At 50.1% G+C, this 18,059-nt stretch overlaps 1 protein-coding gene across 1 annotated transcript; it reads left to right on the plus strand.

Moving 5' to 3' along the window:
- The first annotated feature begins 1,563 nt into the window (after positions 1-1,563).
- Irx2 (iroquois homeobox 2) lies at positions 1,564-6,443 on the plus strand. The gene is made up of 5 exons (XM_051182713.1): positions 1,564-1,851; positions 3,104-3,509; positions 3,803-4,516; positions 5,163-5,238; positions 5,934-6,443. The coding sequence occupies exons 1-4, from the start codon at positions 1,600-1,602 to the stop codon at positions 5,213-5,215; spliced, it is 1,425 nt and encodes a 474-aa protein (XP_051038670.1). The 5' UTR covers positions 1,564-1,599; the 3' UTR covers positions 5,216-5,238; positions 5,934-6,443.
- The last annotated feature ends 11,616 nt before the right edge of the window (positions 6,444-18,059 follow it).

Raw genomic sequence — 18,059 nt, forward strand, 5'->3', positions numbered from 1 at the left:
GCCGGCTTCAAGGAAGAGACACCTGTTGGGTGGGCGCCCCCTCCCGGGCCAGCTCACACCTGACCCCTGTGAGTCTCTGAGCGCCCCCCATTGGCAGTCCTTCAAGTCCAGTGGACTGGACCGGTGATCCCTCTGGCCACCTATCTCCTCACATAGGGGAAAGGGTGCAGGTATGGGCGGGAAAGTTTAGGGGCGGGGTCCCAAGGGTTTTCGCTAACCACTTAGCCCGAGGGACCTGCCAGTCACCTCCTGAACCTCAGGTTACCTTAGCTACTTGTGAAGCGATGTGCCACCTCACTGGCTGGCCTCTGTCCCTTCAAGAAGTGGCGGTGAGACTCTAGCAAAGTCAGAAGCAACTCTTCTGTCGGGAGCCTTCCCCAAATTCGAAGATGCGTTCAACTTAACAAAAGAAAACAAAACCCTTTTAGGGCCAGGGTGACTGGGGTCTTGTTAGTTACTTAGTTTGTTTTTTGAGGCGAATCACTCGCTGACGCGTTCCAGACGTTAATAGGCACGAAGTTCCTAACACGTAGTCTGACATCTTCTCTCTGTACTTGGGACAGAAGCCGCGTCATCTAGGGGCCTCCTGGGAACAGCTCCAAACCAAAAAACGCTCCGGTTCCGGGTCGATGCTTCGCAGCACGGGCGCCAGGAGCAGGCAACCAGAAGCGAAGCCACGCGGGCAGCCTGGGCGGTGAGGCTAGGCAGACAGAGGACCGTAGAAGTGAGACCGCCCAGCAACTCTGCAGGTGTCTCCAAACTGCCCTGGAGCTCTCTGCGGCATCTGCACTGGACACGGGATGGAACCTCGGCTGGTATATTTAAGGGGACGAGGGGTGCCTGCCTGATCCGTACGTCCCCCAGGTGAATCGGACCGGCCTGACTGTGGAAGGCCTTTGCAGATCAGTGCGAGGCGAGCCAGAACGCCGGTGGTGGTTGAATGGGGCCCGGGAAATGAGGAAGGTGGCTGGGCCGAGGCTGGAGTCGGCGGCATCGGAGTGCGCGGACGTGGCTGGAGGACATGCCAGTGGGAGGGGGTGAGAGCTACGCCCAGTTTGGCCGGGCCTGACTTCTCCGCGGCGGGCCGCGGGCTTGGGCGGGAGCTGCGAGAGGAGGCTGCGCGACAAAAGCCTGCGCGTCCCTCCCTCCTGCCGATCGCTGCCACTCCTCCGCCTTCCCCTCACTCCCCTCCCATCCGCTTTCTGCCCCTCCCCCGGCCTGGGCCAGGGCCTCGTCAGCGGGCGGAGCAGGGGAGGGGCGAGCACCAGAATATGCAAATGAGAGTGTGACGGACAGCTCCGCGTTCCAATGTCCCTCGGAAACTCTAGCGCTCCTTCCTCAACTCCTCACTCCCGACTGCAGACTCCCCCAAACCCCGACCGCCGGCCTGGCGCGCGGCTGCGCCCACCGGCTTCGCGCTGCTGCCGCCGCCGCCGCCGCCCCGCAGATCCGCCTGCCCGCGGGCCTCCCAGGCTAGTGCCTAGCCCAGCCTGGCCCGGCCCGAAGCCCCGGTGCGCCCCGGCCGGGCGTGGATGGAGGGCGCCGCGCGCGCGCTGCCCGCTGCTCTGCGTGACGCGGGCCTCGCGCCCCGCGCCCACCATGTCCTACCCGCAGGGCTACCTGTACCAAGCGCCCGGCTCGCTGGCGCTCTACTCGTGCCCCGCGTACGGCGCGTCCGCGCTGGCGGCGCCGCGCAGCGAGGAGCTGGCGCGCTCGGCGTCCGGCTCCGCGTTCAGTCCGTACCCGGGCTCGGCGGCCTTCACAGCGCAGGCGGCAACCGGCTTCGGCAGCCCGTTGCAGTACTCCGCAGACGCCGCCGCGGCAGCTGCCGCGGGCTTCCCGTCCTACATGGTAACCGCTTTTGGGTGGGGGGCGGGGAGACCCCCATCCCTGGCTTGGGTTGAGCGGGGTACTGAGAACACGGCGCGGGCGGAGGCTCCGGAGTCACCCGCTGCCGCGCGAAACAAGGGACCGGGCTGACACGCAGCGGTTGTGCGATGATTTCCCCTAAGCCTGTGCGAGGTGCTACTCCACCCGGGCCGGGACCATGAGTTGTCTCTAATCCGCGCCTTCGGATTGCTGGGGCTGCGGAGTCGGCTCGCTGCCCTCCCGCATGGTTCCAGGCCGAGGGCCGCCGCTCTCCGAGCCTCTAGGGCCACTGCCGCACGGTTCGGGTTTCTTGGCCACGCTAGTGGCGGGGTCACCGAGTTAGGTGAGACACCGAGCCTCTGGCTGCCGCCCCTACATCCAAGCCCAAGCTTTCTAGTCTTGGCCTTTAAATGTCTCTCAGATCTGACTTTCAAAAAAATATGTTGACCGCTTTGGGACCCGCTAAGTGCTGCCAGAGTTCGTGTGCGGCCTATGGGCACCAGCTCCAGAAACTGAACATCTCTGGGTTCTGAGAACGGGCCCCTCCGGAGTGGGTCGTAGCAGTTTGGGGGGCGTGGGAGGACATGGGGTGGCGGGGCGGTTAATACCCTAGGTGGAAACCAGGCCTTGGGAGAAGGTTACAAGCATCTCCTATTTAAACGTTAAAAGATGAATTAAAATGCTAATTACTACGTAGTTGAAGAATTGAAAAAGCTGACCGGCTTCTGAGTTGCAAATTGGATTTACTCTGCTTTAGAGGGTGAATAGCAGAGTAGGATTCCGAAGTATTTTTTTCTTTTTCTTTTTTCTTTTCTTTTCTTTTCTTTTTTTTCTTTTTTTTTTTTTTTAACTATATAAAGGACGGAAGGGGGTGAGAGAGTAGCGCGGGAAGCATCCGATGAAATTTAGATATCAAGAAACTACCTGCAGAACTGCGGGGCTATCCAGAGATTGTGTTTGCAGACACTGTTCCAGCTACTCGGGAACTTAGGTAGTTTGGGGAGGGGGGAGTGAGATAGTTAAAAATAAAATTCTCAAATCAAAAGCCAGGAGTTTTGTTTCCAACAGCTGGCCTTGTATTTCTCCTTGTGTACTCTCTCTGCAGAAAGGTTCACAGCCCAGAGAAGCCAAACAAGAAAGGCAGTGGGGGGGGGGCGATAGGGTCGCCTTTGGGGGGGGGGCTACGCCTGAGGGGCCCATTCACCCTCCACTCACAGGCTGTTGTGGCTTCCAGGGCTCGCCATACGACACGCACACCACCGGCATGACTGGCGCCATCAGCTACCACCCATATGGCAGCGCGGCCTACCCATACCAGCTCAACGACCCAGCATACCGCAAGAACGCCACGCGGGATGCCACTGCCACACTGAAAGCCTGGCTCAACGAGCACCGCAAGAACCCGTACCCCACCAAGGGAGAGAAGATCATGCTGGCCATCATCACCAAGATGACCCTCACACAGGTCTCCACCTGGTTCGCCAATGCGCGCCGGCGCCTCAAGAAGGAGAACAAAATGACCTGGGCCCCGAGGAACAAAAGCGAGGACGAGGACGAGGACGACGGAGATGCTGCAAGGAACAAGGAGGAGAGTCCCGACAAGGCTCAGGACGGCACAGAGACCTCCGCCGAGGATGAAGGTGAGCGGGGCCGAGGTCGTGCGAAGGCTCAAGGAGCCTTTCTTCCCAGGCGGGCTGTGGTTGGGGCTGAAGCTACGCACCTGCCACGCAGGGCCAGGGCCTACAAAAAGCGGCCAAACGGCTTCGTTCTGGCCCCCTGGGATTTGGTTTGGAGTTCTCAAGGCTTAACGCTGCCTTGGGGCGAGGTGCAGGGTCATGGGGAAGCCCAATGCAGGACATTTGGGTTGGGCGGATGGGACTGTGGGTATCCGCTCTGGCCCAACTTTGCGCCCATCGTGTCTGCGCCCCCGCAGGGATTAGTCTGCACGTCGACTCGCTCACGGACCACTCGTGCTCGGCGGAGTCAGATGGGGAGAAATTGCCCTGCCGCCCCGGGGATCCCTTGTGCGAATCGGGCTCAGAGTGTAAGGACAAGTTTGAGGACCTGGAGGATGAGGAGGATGAGGAAGACGAGTGTGAGCCGGACCTGGCGCCTCCCAAGCCTGTGACCTCCTCGCCACTCACGGGCGTGGAGGCACCCCTGCTGAGCCCGACGCCTGAAGTCGCGCCACGCAGTGGCAGCGGTGGCAAGACGCCCCTAGGCAGCCGGACGTCGCCTGGAGCGCCGCCGCCCACCAACAAGCCCAAGCTGTGGTCGCTGGCAGAGATCGCCACTTCGGACCTCAAGCAACCAAGCTTGGGCCAGGGTTGCGGACCTCCGGGGCTGCCAACTGCCGCTGCGCCCGCCTCATCTGGGGCCCCTCCGGGAGGCTCACCCTACTCTGCTTCTCCGCTGCTGGGCCGCCACCTCTACTATACGTCGCCTTTCTATGGCAATTACACAAACTATGGGAACTTGAATGCAGCCCTACAGGGCCAGGGCCTTCTGCGGTACAACGCAGCAGCCTCCGCACCAGGCGAGACGCTACACGCCATGCCCAAGGCGGCTAGCGATGCGGGCAAAACGGGCTCGCACCCGCTGGAGTCCCACTACAGGCCTCCGGGCGGCGGCTACGAGCCCAAGAAAGGTAGGCTGCCCGAGGCCGGTGGGGAGGGATCCTGGTGAGTCAGAACTAGCTAGAAACCTAGAAAAGGGCTCCTGGAGTGGGGAGACCTTTGGACAGACCGAGAATTAGGGAAGCCAACTTGAGGAGGAGGATTGTAGGTGAAAGCAAAGAGGACTAGCCAGCCCTCTTTTTAGATCTACCCTGTTTTATTTACTCTTTATTTAATTTACTGTTAATACTATCATCATCGTTAAGTATTCTGTTTTGGCAAACTTACTGCCAGGCCAAAAAAAAAAAAAAAAAAAAAAAAAGAAAAAACTGAGCTTGCCTCTCTGCTGGGTGTAGTCTTCCCTCTGTGGTGTTGGTTAAATGGATTTTAGCTGAATCTTTCTGTTTTGGGCTCGATGAAAATACAGGTCGGGAACTCTCAGAGGCCCAATTTTCTTACACTGCCTACATTGTTCCTAATTTGGTATCCCGAATGGGGTACTGATGGGGGCTCAAGAGAGGAAAGAAAGGAAGGAGCAGGTGGGGGGGGGAGCGGCGCATAAATAAACTGGATCTTAGATTCCCTGGGAGTGTGTGTTTCTTGCAGAGATAAAAGCTGATAGGTACTTAGCTGCCAGGGTTTGCAGCCTGTCCTCACTAACTGCCCCTCCCCTGACAGATGCCAGTGAGGGCTGTGCGGTTGTTGGAGCAGGAGTCCAGCCCTACCTATAGAAGGGCCAAGCTCAGCAGTTCAAGTAAGTGGGTTCCCTCTGTGTCCTACCGTCCTACAGCCCCAAGCCTATGCCCTGTGTGGTGTGGTTTTGTTTGTCAAGGGTTGGAGAATAGAGTCTGGCTTCCTTCTGCCTCTTTGCCTTCTGTTTTATAGATCCCCCCCTTCTCCCCCTGCTCAAGTTGTGCTTTGGAGAATCACTTCTTGAATCTGAACACACACACACACACACACACACACATCACAACCATACACACACATCCTCAAACATGTAACATATACCCCCACCTCTACTCCCATTGGTCCATGATGGTTTAAAAGTCGGGGCATCTCCTTGTCATTGAGAATTGTTTTAGATACATAAAGGACACCTTGCTTGATGAGTGAGTTCTTCAGAAACGGGCATTAAAATCTGTAACGGATGTTGTTTTCAGAATAAGATTGAAGGGATATTGGCAGGGGCTGGTCTTTCATAGAACACACTACTAGACTCTATAGTTCTCCTAGCCCAGAGCTGTTATCAAAATTTACTTTCCTACAAGGCAGCATTACTGTTCCCAGACCCTAAAGATGGCAAAGAGGCAGAGCTAGTAAACACAAGCTTGTGGGGTTTTTTGTTGTTGTTGTTGTTTATACTTTGGTTTGGTTTGGTTTTTTGGTAACGTGTTGGTGTGAAACTGAACAATCTGGCATGATTTGGTTTTTTTCCTTGGTCCACAGGTAGGTGTCACAATTGCTTTGGAAAAAAAAAAAAATAACAGTCAGGAGGCCATTCTCCTTCCCCAAGCTCATAAATACACAGATACAAACCCCAGATGTGGAAATCCGGACCACATCTTGTGCCACTGTAAAAGAGGATGCATACTGCACTCCAACCCACAGACATTAAAGACTGGACACACATTGTTGGGCATATGTGAATCTGTTGGCATAGTATAGATTCCCCATGTTTGTGTTTGGAAACAATCTGTTTTTTCTCAGGATATCTTGATCACTTCATGCCACGGTATATATTCTATAGGTGTAATAGGACTTGCTGTAAAATTTATTTGTAAAAAAAAAATGTACACGGTAGAACTAATGTGATTGAAGAACTTGAGTCCTTCAGAAGCGGAAACAAATTTGATATTTATTTTTATAATGATATAAAGCTTCTAGTAATTTATGCAAGTTGTATTGCAATGATATCTAAAACTTTTGTAAATAAATTCTGCCTGGTTTTTATTTGAACATTGCTGGTTATACAATCTCTGTTGGTTGTCTAACATGAATTCTCTACTAATTTATATCTAAAACTGTAAATAAAAACAAACTAGCCTACAAGAAAATGGTGTTCAGGGCTCATTTTTACTGGAGACTGATTTGGGTAGGAGGCCTAGTAGCCCGTGGTTCCCCCCTCAGCCCTCCCCCCACTGCCAGGTGATCCTACCTCGTTTTTTTTAAATAAAGAGCCTAGGCAGTGAAATAAACTCCTTCTTGAGCTTATTTGAAAATTAGAGACAGGAGCAAGACATAAATGTTCAACAGGGAGATGCCTGCGGTTCCAGCTGATTCCCATACAGATGTGTTGCAAAAAAAATAATTCAGATGTTCTTGTTCTCAGAATATGCAAATCCCTACTTAGTGTACATTTCTAAAATGTGGAAAAATAAAAGGATATGCCACCTCTCTCGGTATTTTATCTTCTTTTGTGGTACTGGAGAAGGATCTTCCCATTAATGCTGGAGAGGACCCTCGCACAAGAAATTGCTGATGGGAAGAGTTGTTTTCCTGAGCCTGAAATGTCTCAATCGACATAAGATCCTGAACATTTATTGAAGGGCTCTTTCCTTTCCTTTCAGTTTAGTTCCCATTACCAGGAGAGGGGCGGGAAGTAGATTCTTTACTGTGGTGCTCTGCTACCCTTACCCTCAGGGAAAAGAAAAGTTTAAACATCCTCAGACATTGTCTCTTTATTGTCTCCTCACCTCGTAATTACAGGACCAGCCTGGAATTTGCAGCCAAGTAACCCAGCCCCTTTGATTAGTATCATAAAAGCAGCCACTCTGTCACTTCAGCTTTTCTCAAATTATGTAGATACCCATATAATAAAATTTCTGAGAAGTGAACAATCATTTATTTCCTCTGCAGAGATAAATTGAGTGAATATAACTTACGTTTATAAAGCAAGAATAATGGTTCTTTAGATTGCCCTTTAATCAATCATACGCTTATTTTCCAAGAGGCTCACCTATTTCATCCCATGATTAATAACAGTACGGCAGGGGAGCGTTATTGGAGCCCAGCGGGGGAGGTCTCTGGTGCTTTGGGCTGCTCTGGAATGGTCAGTTGGGGTTCATTATGGGCTGAGATTGAACGATTTATAAAATCTTGTCTAAACATCTGCCAGCTCCGATAGGCTGATGTGGCCGAGGATGGGAAATTGCTAGGCCAGTTGATATTGACAAAAGGATCTCTCTCCAGTGGCTTTTTGTGCCATAGAAATTAGTGGCCTCTTGCTGGGGTCTTGTTAGAAAGGGTATTGGAAAGTCATCTTATGTACTTGAAGCAAAGCCCCCAGCAGGCCAGCCTGGGGAGGAACTGAGTCGGTATCTCTAGAGGGGGGGAAATGAAGGCTACTTGGGCTTAGGGGATTGGGTTGAAATGCATGGGCATTTAGAACTTGGATCTAAAGTCCTGGGTTTCTGGATAAGAGATACTTTCCTCTCCTCCCTGCCTGGGGGGGGGGTTGCCTTGAGCTGGGGGAGGGGGGCAAAGAAAGTATTTATTTTTTAAACAAGGACCCTTGCTACTCTGGAGAGATTCCAGGGATGGCCGGGGAGTCAGAGGGTACTTTGGTTGTCTGTCTGTGTGTCTGTCTGTTTGGGTTTCTTAGGATTTCCAGAGATGCCCATCTCTCATCCCAGATGCATTTTACACTGCACTACAGCAGTAACACCGCCCTGCTTTACTGAAGTCAGCCATGATTCATAAATATCAGGGAACTGAAAGGGCTGGGTGTCAGTATCTCTATCACGTGTAATGCTGTAAGTTGAATATTTTGAAATTTTTAGGGGAACGTATGAAAGTTAACAATATTTAACAAACCGACAGCTCGAGATAACTGTAACGAAGATGCATCATTTAAGGCAGAAGTGTGGCCACTTCGTGGCAGGAAAAATATCTCAAACCCAAAATATCCTTCCTGCATGTAATCAGAATTAGAAATCTGATTAAGTGGCTAAAGTGGCCCCTCTCCTAGGGCAGAAAAGATTTTCTTACCTGGGCATACAATCAGGGTTCCTTTTGCAGCTCAGGCCTCCGCACCCCCCACCCCCTCCCAGAGGACTGGCATGCTTCTCTGGGTGACAATTCAGAGGCCTCAGGAGATTAGCCAAAGCTAATGAAGCTGCTTTGATGTTTATATGCCCAACAAATTATCAGAGATTTCCACAGCTTATCCACCTCCCTCCAGACCTGAATATATATCTTACTGGGGAACTTGGTTTTCAAATAAGCACTAAGAACATAAAATTGCAGGTGTTTAGAGGGACCTTTTTAGAAATGTAGAGTGATTTATGAGGGGGTGGGGAAGAATCACTGTTTAGGGAAGTGACCGCCTAGGAGAAATCAGCCTTGTGGAGCTGGGTCAGGGCAGCCATACTGCCTGCAAGCCCCATTGCGCCAGTGGCTGCTGGGCCCTGCCACTGTACTGTCAGGCCTCCGCAGCCTTTCTGCCCTCCACAGCTCGGGCTGCTTTAGAGCTGATTTATCAGAATTCGTGCTTTAATCTCAGGTGGGACCCGGGGGCCGGGCACTGCTGAGAGCTAGAGCACCCGGGGCGCTAGCCGGGCGGCGGGCCGGTGGGGTGCTGCCTCCTGCGCTCGTCAAATGTCAACATTTGTTCCCAATAAAAGAGTTATTGTCTCAGCAAAGCTGCCCAGCAACTGCCTTTGAAACTTGAAAAGAACTTCATCCACCTTTGTCTGCGTGTCAGGAGGGGCAGGGAACGGGGGGCAGGGGCAGCCAGCAGCCTGCTAGGATTTGGGGTGAGTCTTCCAATGCACCCCCTTGCGGGCTGCACCCGGTGTTCATTCTGAAAGCAGGAGAAAAGCAAGGACTGCATAGTGCCAGAGGTCTGCAGAGTTTTGTGGCTCGGAAAGCTCCGCGAATTTCCAATTGGTCCAGGTGCACTGGATGGCACCAAAGCCCCATGCTTTCTAGGGTCAAGAACAGACTTTGAAATAATTATGGAGGAGGCTAAAAGGTAATGAGCGCCCTTTTGAAACCCACCTAAACTAACATTATGAGATAGTAGTTTCACAGACATCAATTTGGAAAAAAAAAGTCATTTCAAATCAATACAGGGAGTTGGAGAAACCTTTCTAAAATTTAAATGTACTTCGAATTGTTATAAAGTTCACTCTAACTAGCCACATACTTATAATGATTGCCACCATTTAATTCTTTTAGTTAACCAGTCCATCAAGATCTCAAGAAAACATCCACTTAGACCCCAAATAAAATCTATTGCTACATTAAATATGCTTTAAAATCGCTTTTATGACAATAGCATTTCAAGTGTTTTAAGGATGTTAATCCAAGTGGATATTGGAAACAATACACAGCTGTCTGCCGCGAGTGAATGTTATGTTAACGTCATTTAAATTTCTACAGATTGGGAGGGGGATGTAGCCCTTTGATGTAGTCTCAAAACTTCATGCAAGTGACAAATCCCTACCAATATTTTAAAGGTTTATTTTGAAGAGAATTAATCTATGACAATATAATTTCCCCCATCCTGGTGGGGGAATGCTCACAGCCTGCCTCGGACCTCAGCCACAGCTTAATGAGGGAGAAAACCCAGCTAACCCCACATTCCTAGGTTTTCCTAGGAGTCTTTACCAGAACTCTCTGCAGTCTCTCAGGGCACCTCCATCCCCTCCAAACACTTAGCCGAGTCCTGACTCTCGTCCCCTGGAGTGGGTACAGAGTGCTGTCTTTTCTAAGAAAAATGAACATTGAAGACATTATTTAGGAAGACAATACTGATAATACAGTTAAAACAGTTATGAAACACCCTGTCTGTTCTCTTGCAATCCTAGGTAGAAGGGGGAAGAAGAAAGCTTGTTTGTTTAAATTTGGCCCCAAGCTGTTAGGGGAAAAGCTTTCAAAAAAAAAAAAAAAAAAAAAAAAAAAAAAAAACCAACACTATTTGTATCTATTTGATCTATTTGGAGCTGAAAAGAAGTTAAATCTAATATTCTTCAAGGACTGACTGTGAGGATCCAGGCAGCCTGTATAAGCGGACTGGATCTTCCTAGGACATGCCCAGGGGAGGAAACTGAGCTACACTAGCAAACATTTTTTATGGGGAAATAAATTGACAATTTATTGTGTGTAACTCCTGATCAATTATTAATCGTTAGTGTCAACAACAGGGTTATAATTACCTTCGGTGATTTTAAAAATTATTTGCCTTTTCGTGGCTCTGATCTGGTGATTAGTTAATGCTCTCCCGTAATGAGTTCCAGGAAGCACTGATCAGACCCTCCTCCCCCTTCCTTCTCCTCTCCCCTCCCTCTCCCCTCCCCCTTGCCTCCCTTTTGATGACCTTTAAAAGGAAACACATTCACTCTCTTGTTTCTCAGAAATTTACTCCTTGCCTCGGTTGTTTCCAGGGAGCACCTTTTATTTTTCTGCCATAAATAATGATTCCGGAGGAAAGGGGGAAAATGACAGACAAATAGGGCGCAGCTGGAATGAATAAGGCCGATCAAAGGGTGTGGGGCTGGGCTGCCAAGGCAGCACAGGTCTGAGCGACCAGCGTGCCCGCCGCGCTAGTCTCAGCCCGCAAGATCAAGGGCAGGGGTAACCCGAACGCGTCTGGAGGAGATGGTCTGGACTGAGGACCCTTCTTCTGACACCTTGTCCATTCTGGAACACTGGCCTGTGGTGCTGCATTTTCGCCCAGCGAGGGTGCAAGTTCCCGTTCCCCAGTCGATCAGAGAGAATGGAGAGATAGTTGGCAGGGGTTGCGGAACAGGACTGATCAAAAGTCAGTTATCAGATTAGGGGAGAACATGAATGTAGCCCCCAGACCAAGAGTTAGGAACACAGCCTTTGCTCTCGGCTTTAGCTGAGCAGCAGTGGCGCACGCTGAAGGATATCGGGCATTGTGTCCCTGATGTAATCCACCACCCCAGAGCCTGCCCTGTGCTGACCACACTGTCCCAGACCAGAGGCCTGAGCTGAAGGCATCTGAGGCACCACTTACTGTGCCCTGAGGGGGGCTGCCCTGACCCCGTTTGTCCGTGGGATCCTCGTTTATGGGTCCGTGTGTGTGTGTGTGTGTGTGTGTGTGTGTGTGTGTATGTGTGTGTGCGCGCGCGCGCATTATGAAGTACATTCATGCCCTGAGAATGACACCAAGGTCTGCTCCAAGCACACGTTTTGCTAGTCTATTACAATCCTTGTATTTCAAGGACTTGTCCTGTGCAAAGCTCTCGCTCCATCCATCCATCCCCATCCCTAGAACCATCTGAGCCCAGAAGCCCTTCAGCTGATTCCTTCAGGCCCCTTCCTGTTCTTCTGTCCACCAGAACAGAGCCTTGCCCACGTGTGCTCTTAATTATCACATCGAGGTCGTATAAGGCCAGCAGGCAACCCGGAGCAGAAGCTGATGTGACTGAGAGTAAGAGAGCCGCCTCCCTGCAGGCTTTCCAGGCCTCACCGAGTTTTTTTTTTTGGGGGGGAGGGAATGGGGCAGAGCACCTGGATGTGGAGGACAGGGAGGGAGAAATGTCTCATCGGATTCTTAGAATTAGCATGCTCGCGATGTGGAATTAGGGTCAGGTTCCCTAGGCCTGGGCGACCCAACCCGCCCTGGTGTCAGGACACATCTCCTGGGGAGACAGACTCCATAGAGGACGCCACAGCCACCGGAGCCCTTGGGCTCTGGGTTTCTCATTCCCTGCTTCCGATGCGCAGAAAGGCACCCATTCCAGAGCTACCCATGCTCGGTCCACAGGAGGACTAGCCCTTGGTCTCCTGCCGGGATCTGAGCCCCAATTCCCTCCTTCTCTGGCAGTAGCCAGCCAGCCTAGCGTGGCAGGATCGGGCTGGATGGACCAGAGCTCCTGAATCCGGAGCTTAAGGATGCGGCGCTATAGAGCGCTGGGCAAAATCGAAAGCGACTTCTGGTTCAGGGCGATCGAGATTCCCCAGCCACAGGGAAGAGAGGCAAGTGTTCAGCATCCCCCCCAGCTCGCAGCTGCATCCTCGCCAGCTGGAACCGCTCCCAGCCAACCCTTTCCCCTCTCTGTTGGCTTTTATTGGGTTCCTTCCTTGCACACGTCTCTGTCACACAGAACTGGATGTTCCCCAGACTCTAAGAAGACCTAGAACTGCTCAATCAGCGCCAGTAGAGCAGCCGGGAGGGAGTTGGAGACCAAGGCTGGGAGAGAATCCACGGAGCTCCACGTGAGCTTCTGGCCCTCAGTTCACACCCTCCAGGGTCGTAAAGGGGGCAGGTGTGCGTGTGCGAGGCTGGTGATCTGCTCCATTGCCTGTAGGCACGGGTCTGTGGAATTTCTGCGGAGCTTATGCATAGAAATAGAGGTGCCACTGGCCCCATAACTAACAGCACCCTTCTCCAGCCCCTTCTTAGGAACACAGTAGGAGGCCTCTCTGCAAATGCTGTTGGTCAAGATGGGGGCGCCAGAGAGCACTTCAGGTCACCAGGTGCTTTCTTGATAGTGTCATGGGGAGTCCCGAACCCCTATATTTACTATACATTTGTAGTAACCTTTCTTTGGGACCTCATTCAGAAACCTTGCATCAGCTTCCCTGGAAATGATGAGAAGATCTTCAGGGCTTACTGGAATTACAGGAAAATGCAGCCCCCCCCCACACACACACACTCCATGCTAGAAGGCGGTGGTACCTGCACCAGACACACAGGTGGAGGTCAGATCCAAACCTGCAGAAAGCTGTACTTTGTAGTCTTTCCTAGTCAAGCTCTGTGGAAGGTGGGGGGGGGGGGAACAGTGATGGCACCTACCACGGGGGACCTCCCCTTAATTTTCCTCACCATGGAGTATCTTGGGGAACTGAACCCTGGAAATCCTCACATCCATAGCGGGGGACAGTGGTCTGCCCTGCTGCTGCCCACCCCACATCCCAATGAGGGGGTCAAGCCTGACAGCTTAGCCAAAGCCACAGTGGAGGAGGGTAGCAGAGCAGGCTCCTTATGGCCTTTAGAGTGACATTAGTTTGTTTAAATAGGAGTGGGTGGCAGATCCAGGTTCCTTCCCCTTGGCTATCACACAGTGGAAAACCGATTTGTTTTATAATGATTATATGATACTCACCCTCTCCACTAACTAAAACACCTTCCCTGATAATGGACCCAGACATAAACAGGAGGATCCAACGCCCAACCAACTCCTTGAGGGTGGCTCTAAGGCAGAGAAGTGGATGGAGAGAGGAAGGGAGGGAGAGAGGAAAGGAAGGAGGGAGAGAGGGAGAAAGACAGGAAGGAGACAGGCCTGTGGCAGAGGAGGGTTGACATTTCTTGTTATTTCTCTGTGACTAGATGTGAAGGAAGAAGTTGGGTAAGGTAACACTGTGGGGACATAGCAGATGCTACCCTCTGATGAGCTACATTTAATCAACTCTGTCTTCCCTTTCATATACTGATGCATTAGTTGCACAGCCCTGCTCTTTTTCCGACTAGGCAGTACTCCAGTATCTGGCAGGCCTGGGACTACAAGTTGGTAGGAGCACTATGCCTAGCCTGTCACCCTTAGTCTGGCTGTTCACTGAGGCTGGGAAGCCTATAGGGAGAACCTTCCAGGGTAGGGAAGTATAGTGGCCCTAAATTCCCCTGGGTATTGAGGGCACCTTGGCTTCTTCTTGAAGAGCTAGCAACAAATACTGGCTCCTAGAATCAGTTTCCTAGAGTATGTTTGACATGAGATAGAGCCTGAATATCTCTTTGTACCAAGAGGGCATCTTATGTGCAGTCCATGTCCCTGTGTTTGGATACTGCCTTACAGAACTAGAAGATAATTCCTCCAAATTTGGGGCGCTACTAAACAGGGGGTATTTATGAGAACTTCAGGACCTTGGAAGGGAGGGTGCACTCAAGACATCCTACTATGCCCCATCTTGTACCCGCCCAGCTCCTGCAGCTATGTTAGTCTACTGAGTCACTACATTAGGGCATTTCTCGTGCTTACTTATCTGCTTCTCTTCCTCATAGGATTCAAGCTGACCAGGGATACAGCTCAGTAGGGTGCTTACCTTGCATGCATGAAGCCATGATCCCCAGCACTGAATAAACAGAGCATGGTGGTGCATTCCTGTAATCCCTGGACTCTGGAGGTGGATGCAATAGGATCAAAAGTTCAATGTCATCCTCTGCTACATAGTGAGTTCAAGGCACCCTTGAGCTTCATGAGACCTTATCTTAAAAACAAAACAAAATGAAGGAGCAGTCACCAGGCCCCATACTGGAAGGAAGCTCTCAGGTGTTACAGAGAGTTTATCAGAGCAGATTGACCAGTTCATAGTGAGCTATCTAATTACCTAACCTGGTCCATGGATGCCTATAAGAGTGTCCAACAGCCATTGATGCTCATAAGACAGGAGAAATAAAACCCACACTGATGTGGGAATGTCCTTCTATATGCTGTGAATATGAGGTGATTGTGTTTGCACTTGACCAAAGAAAGCAGAATTCCTAACTTACATGGCCACATTCATCTAGTGTACTCTTCCTTTTCCTTTATTGGGGGCAGGGATGAAAGGGGTCCCACTATGTATAGCCCATCACTAGCTGGAAGCTCCCTATGTAGAACAGGTCTTGAATGTATTGAGATCCGCATGCCTCTGACTCCTAAGTGCTAGTATTAAAGACATGTGCTACCTTGCCTGGTCTGCTTTTGCTTTCTTTACAATGGACTCACACTTTCTAACCTTGCAATAATCAGCATCTTTTTACAAAATTTATGTTTTATTGGCAAGAATGATCTGAAAAATATGTAATCATATTCAAGATATACTCAAATACAATTTTCCATGTAACAGGGCTGACAAGAAGGCTCAGCAGGTAAAATCCACTTGGTACAAGTCTGGTAACCTGAGCTCCATCCCCAGGACCCACAAGAAGCTGAATTCTATAGATTCCATCTGTGATCCCCAGACTATGTGAAATGACAGACAGACATAGAATGACTCAGAAGCTCTGAGGCCAGCACAGCATAAACAAGAGAGGGAAAGGAAAGAATAGATGGACCCCCATACACTCTCTGAGGCATTTACACACACACACACACACACACACACACACACACACTAAAATTATAAATAAAATAAAAAAATTAAATTAAATTATTTTTAAATGACATAGTTCACCAAAATGAAAAAAATAAAACAACATCACAGTTTTTTTTTAATGTATCTTCTAAAATATTCCAAGTTATTCATGAAGAGTTAAGGACAAATTCCTGTCATAATTTATAAGCATCAAATGGTTATATACAAAGCAAAAGATACATTTGAATTGTTTTCATTTTAAAAGTTGAATCCCTGAGACAGAATGACTCTTTAAAAGTTCCAGCAGAGGGGTGAAAAGAGTAGAGAAAGGGTATATGTTTAGGATACTCGGGTTCAAATCTCAGCCAGGAGAACCTTGACTGCAGCCTCCAGAGAGAAGTTGAAGTGGCATGTTGGGGCCTTGTTCTTATAGCAGCTTCTGAAAGAGGTTTGGGAAGATTAAACAATAGGCCATTGTGTAGGCTCTAGGGGACTAAGGATAAGGATTTCACTAAACCAGGACCTAAAAATCATTGGGCATGGCCTGAATGTGTGGCAGGGCAGTTTAGGTGTAGGACACAAGTTGTGTTTTGGATCTGAGGCATCTCCCCAAGGTTCATCTGTTAAAACCTTGTTCCCAAGCTGATATGATTGGGAGGTAGTAGATCCTCAGTACAGTGCCCTTGAGTGGCTCCTTCTTCCTCTGGATGTATGTGCGTGGCCACAGCGGGACAGTTTTCTCCATCATGTGTTCTCTGCTATAACCCATGTTCAAAGTAATGGGGTTACCAAACCTCCAAAATTATGAGTCAAGATAGCCCTTTCCTCATTATCAGTTGAGGGATCCAGGTATTTTGTCATAGTCCAGAAAACTGACTAACATAGGGGCTGAGAAGCAGAAAAAAACAAAGTAATGGTCCATTGGAACATGGGTGGCATCAGGGCTAGGATCCAGGTCAGGATCAGGGGTGCTGTCAGGGTCACAATCAGAGTCTGGGTGAGGGTTTGACTGAAGGAGGGGCTTTGTTCTACTTTGCTTCCTGTTGCTGTGAAAAACACCATGACCAAGAATTACCTGGGGAGGAAAGGATTTATTTTATCTTACAGGTTACTGTTCATCATTGAGAGAAGTCAGGGTCAGAGCTTCAAGAAGAAACCATAGGAGGAAAGCTGATTATGGGAATACTCCTCTCTCCCCCCACCCTCTCTCTCTCTCTCTCTCTCTCTCTCTCTCTCTCTCTCTCTCTCATTCACTCTCTCACTCTCTAGCTTGCTCAGCTAGTCTTCTTAAGCAGCCCAGGATCACCTGCCTAGGGATGACACAGCTTGCAGTGGGCTGGGTCCACCAACATTAATTAGCAACCAAGAAAATGTCCCATAGACAAGGCCACAGGGCAGTCTTATGGAGGTGATTCTTCAATTCCTCTTCTCTCTTCCAAGGTGACTCTAGGTTTTTGTCAGGTTATCTAAAATGACAGACATAGAGGAATTTCTTTTCCTTAAAGGCCAGTAGTTTTTTGTTTGTTTGTTTTTGTTGTTGTTTTCTTATTTTACTATCAATCTCAGTTCCCTCTCCCTCCCTCCTATGCTCCCTGACCCCCTCCCACCTCATCCCTCCCCCATTCCACAGGTAGGGTGTTGCCTTCCAGGAGGAATCATCAAAATCTGTCAAGTCATTTGGAGTAGGGACTAGGCCCTCCCTCCTGCCTCTAGGCTAAGAGAGTATCCCTCCATGGGGAACGTGCTCCCAAAGTCCTTTCGTGCACCAGGGATACATCCTGGTTTCACTGTCAGAGGTCCCTTAGACTGCCCAGGTCTTCTAACTGAGACCCATGTTCAGGGGGCCTGAGTCAATCTAATGCTAGTTTCCCAACTATCAGTCTGGGGCCCATGAGCTCCCCCTTGTTCAGGTCAGCTGTCTCTGTGGGATTCTGTAGCCTGGTCTTGTCTCCATTTTCTTATCACTCCTCCCTCTCTGCATTTGGATTCTAGTTTGACTGTTTAGCTGTGGATGTCTGCCTCTGTTTCCATCAGCTACTAGATGAGGGCTCTATGATGGTCTGCAAGTTAGTTATCAATCTCATTATCAGGGAAGGGCATTTAAGGTAGAAAGGCCAGTAGTAGTTTGTTAGGGGAATCTGTCTCAAAGCCTACAGCTATGCAGTGTTATTGTTACCTCCTTCTGTCCTGCATTGCTCTGTGCTGCCCTGAGCTCTCTTCACTGTTTCTAATTGTAGTGTTCTTGCTGTGATATCCAGCCTCACGAGCAAGCTATGTTGTACTCAGCCCCCCAAATATCATCCCAAGCTCACCACATGTCACATACCTGCCTCACCCAGGATCTGCCAGGTGACTGTACCACCTCCTGGTGGACTTCATTCACCATTCAGTATCTGTCTCCTTCCTTCCTTAATGCCCTTACCACACCTACTTACATCTAAGGGTCCTGAAATACACCCTTGTGTCAGGGCTCTATATAGATCAAGAACCCCAGGAATCCTATGAGAATCACCACCCACAGCCTTGTGGAGAGGGAGAGTTGGAAGC

This window comes from Phodopus roborovskii, unplaced genomic scaffold (assembly GCF_943737965.1).
Source record: "Phodopus roborovskii unplaced genomic scaffold, PHOROB, whole genome shotgun sequence".
In the NCBI taxonomy this organism is placed as follows: Eukaryota; Metazoa; Chordata; class Mammalia; order Rodentia; family Cricetidae; genus Phodopus; species Phodopus roborovskii.

Excerpts from the sequence above, each read along its gene's own strand:
- Irx2 (XM_051182713.1), top strand. The coding sequence starts at position 1,600 with ATGTCCTACCCGCAGGGCTACCTGTACCAAGCGCCCGGCTCGCTGGCG. Across the intron at positions 1,852-3,103 it reads CGGGCTTCCCGTCCTACATG|GGCTCGCCATACGACACGCA; the intron begins GTAACCGCTTTT and ends TGTGGCTTCCAG. Across the intron at positions 3,510-3,802 it reads GACCTCCGCCGAGGATGAAG|GGATTAGTCTGCACGTCGAC; the intron begins GTGAGCGGGGCC and ends GCGCCCCCGCAG.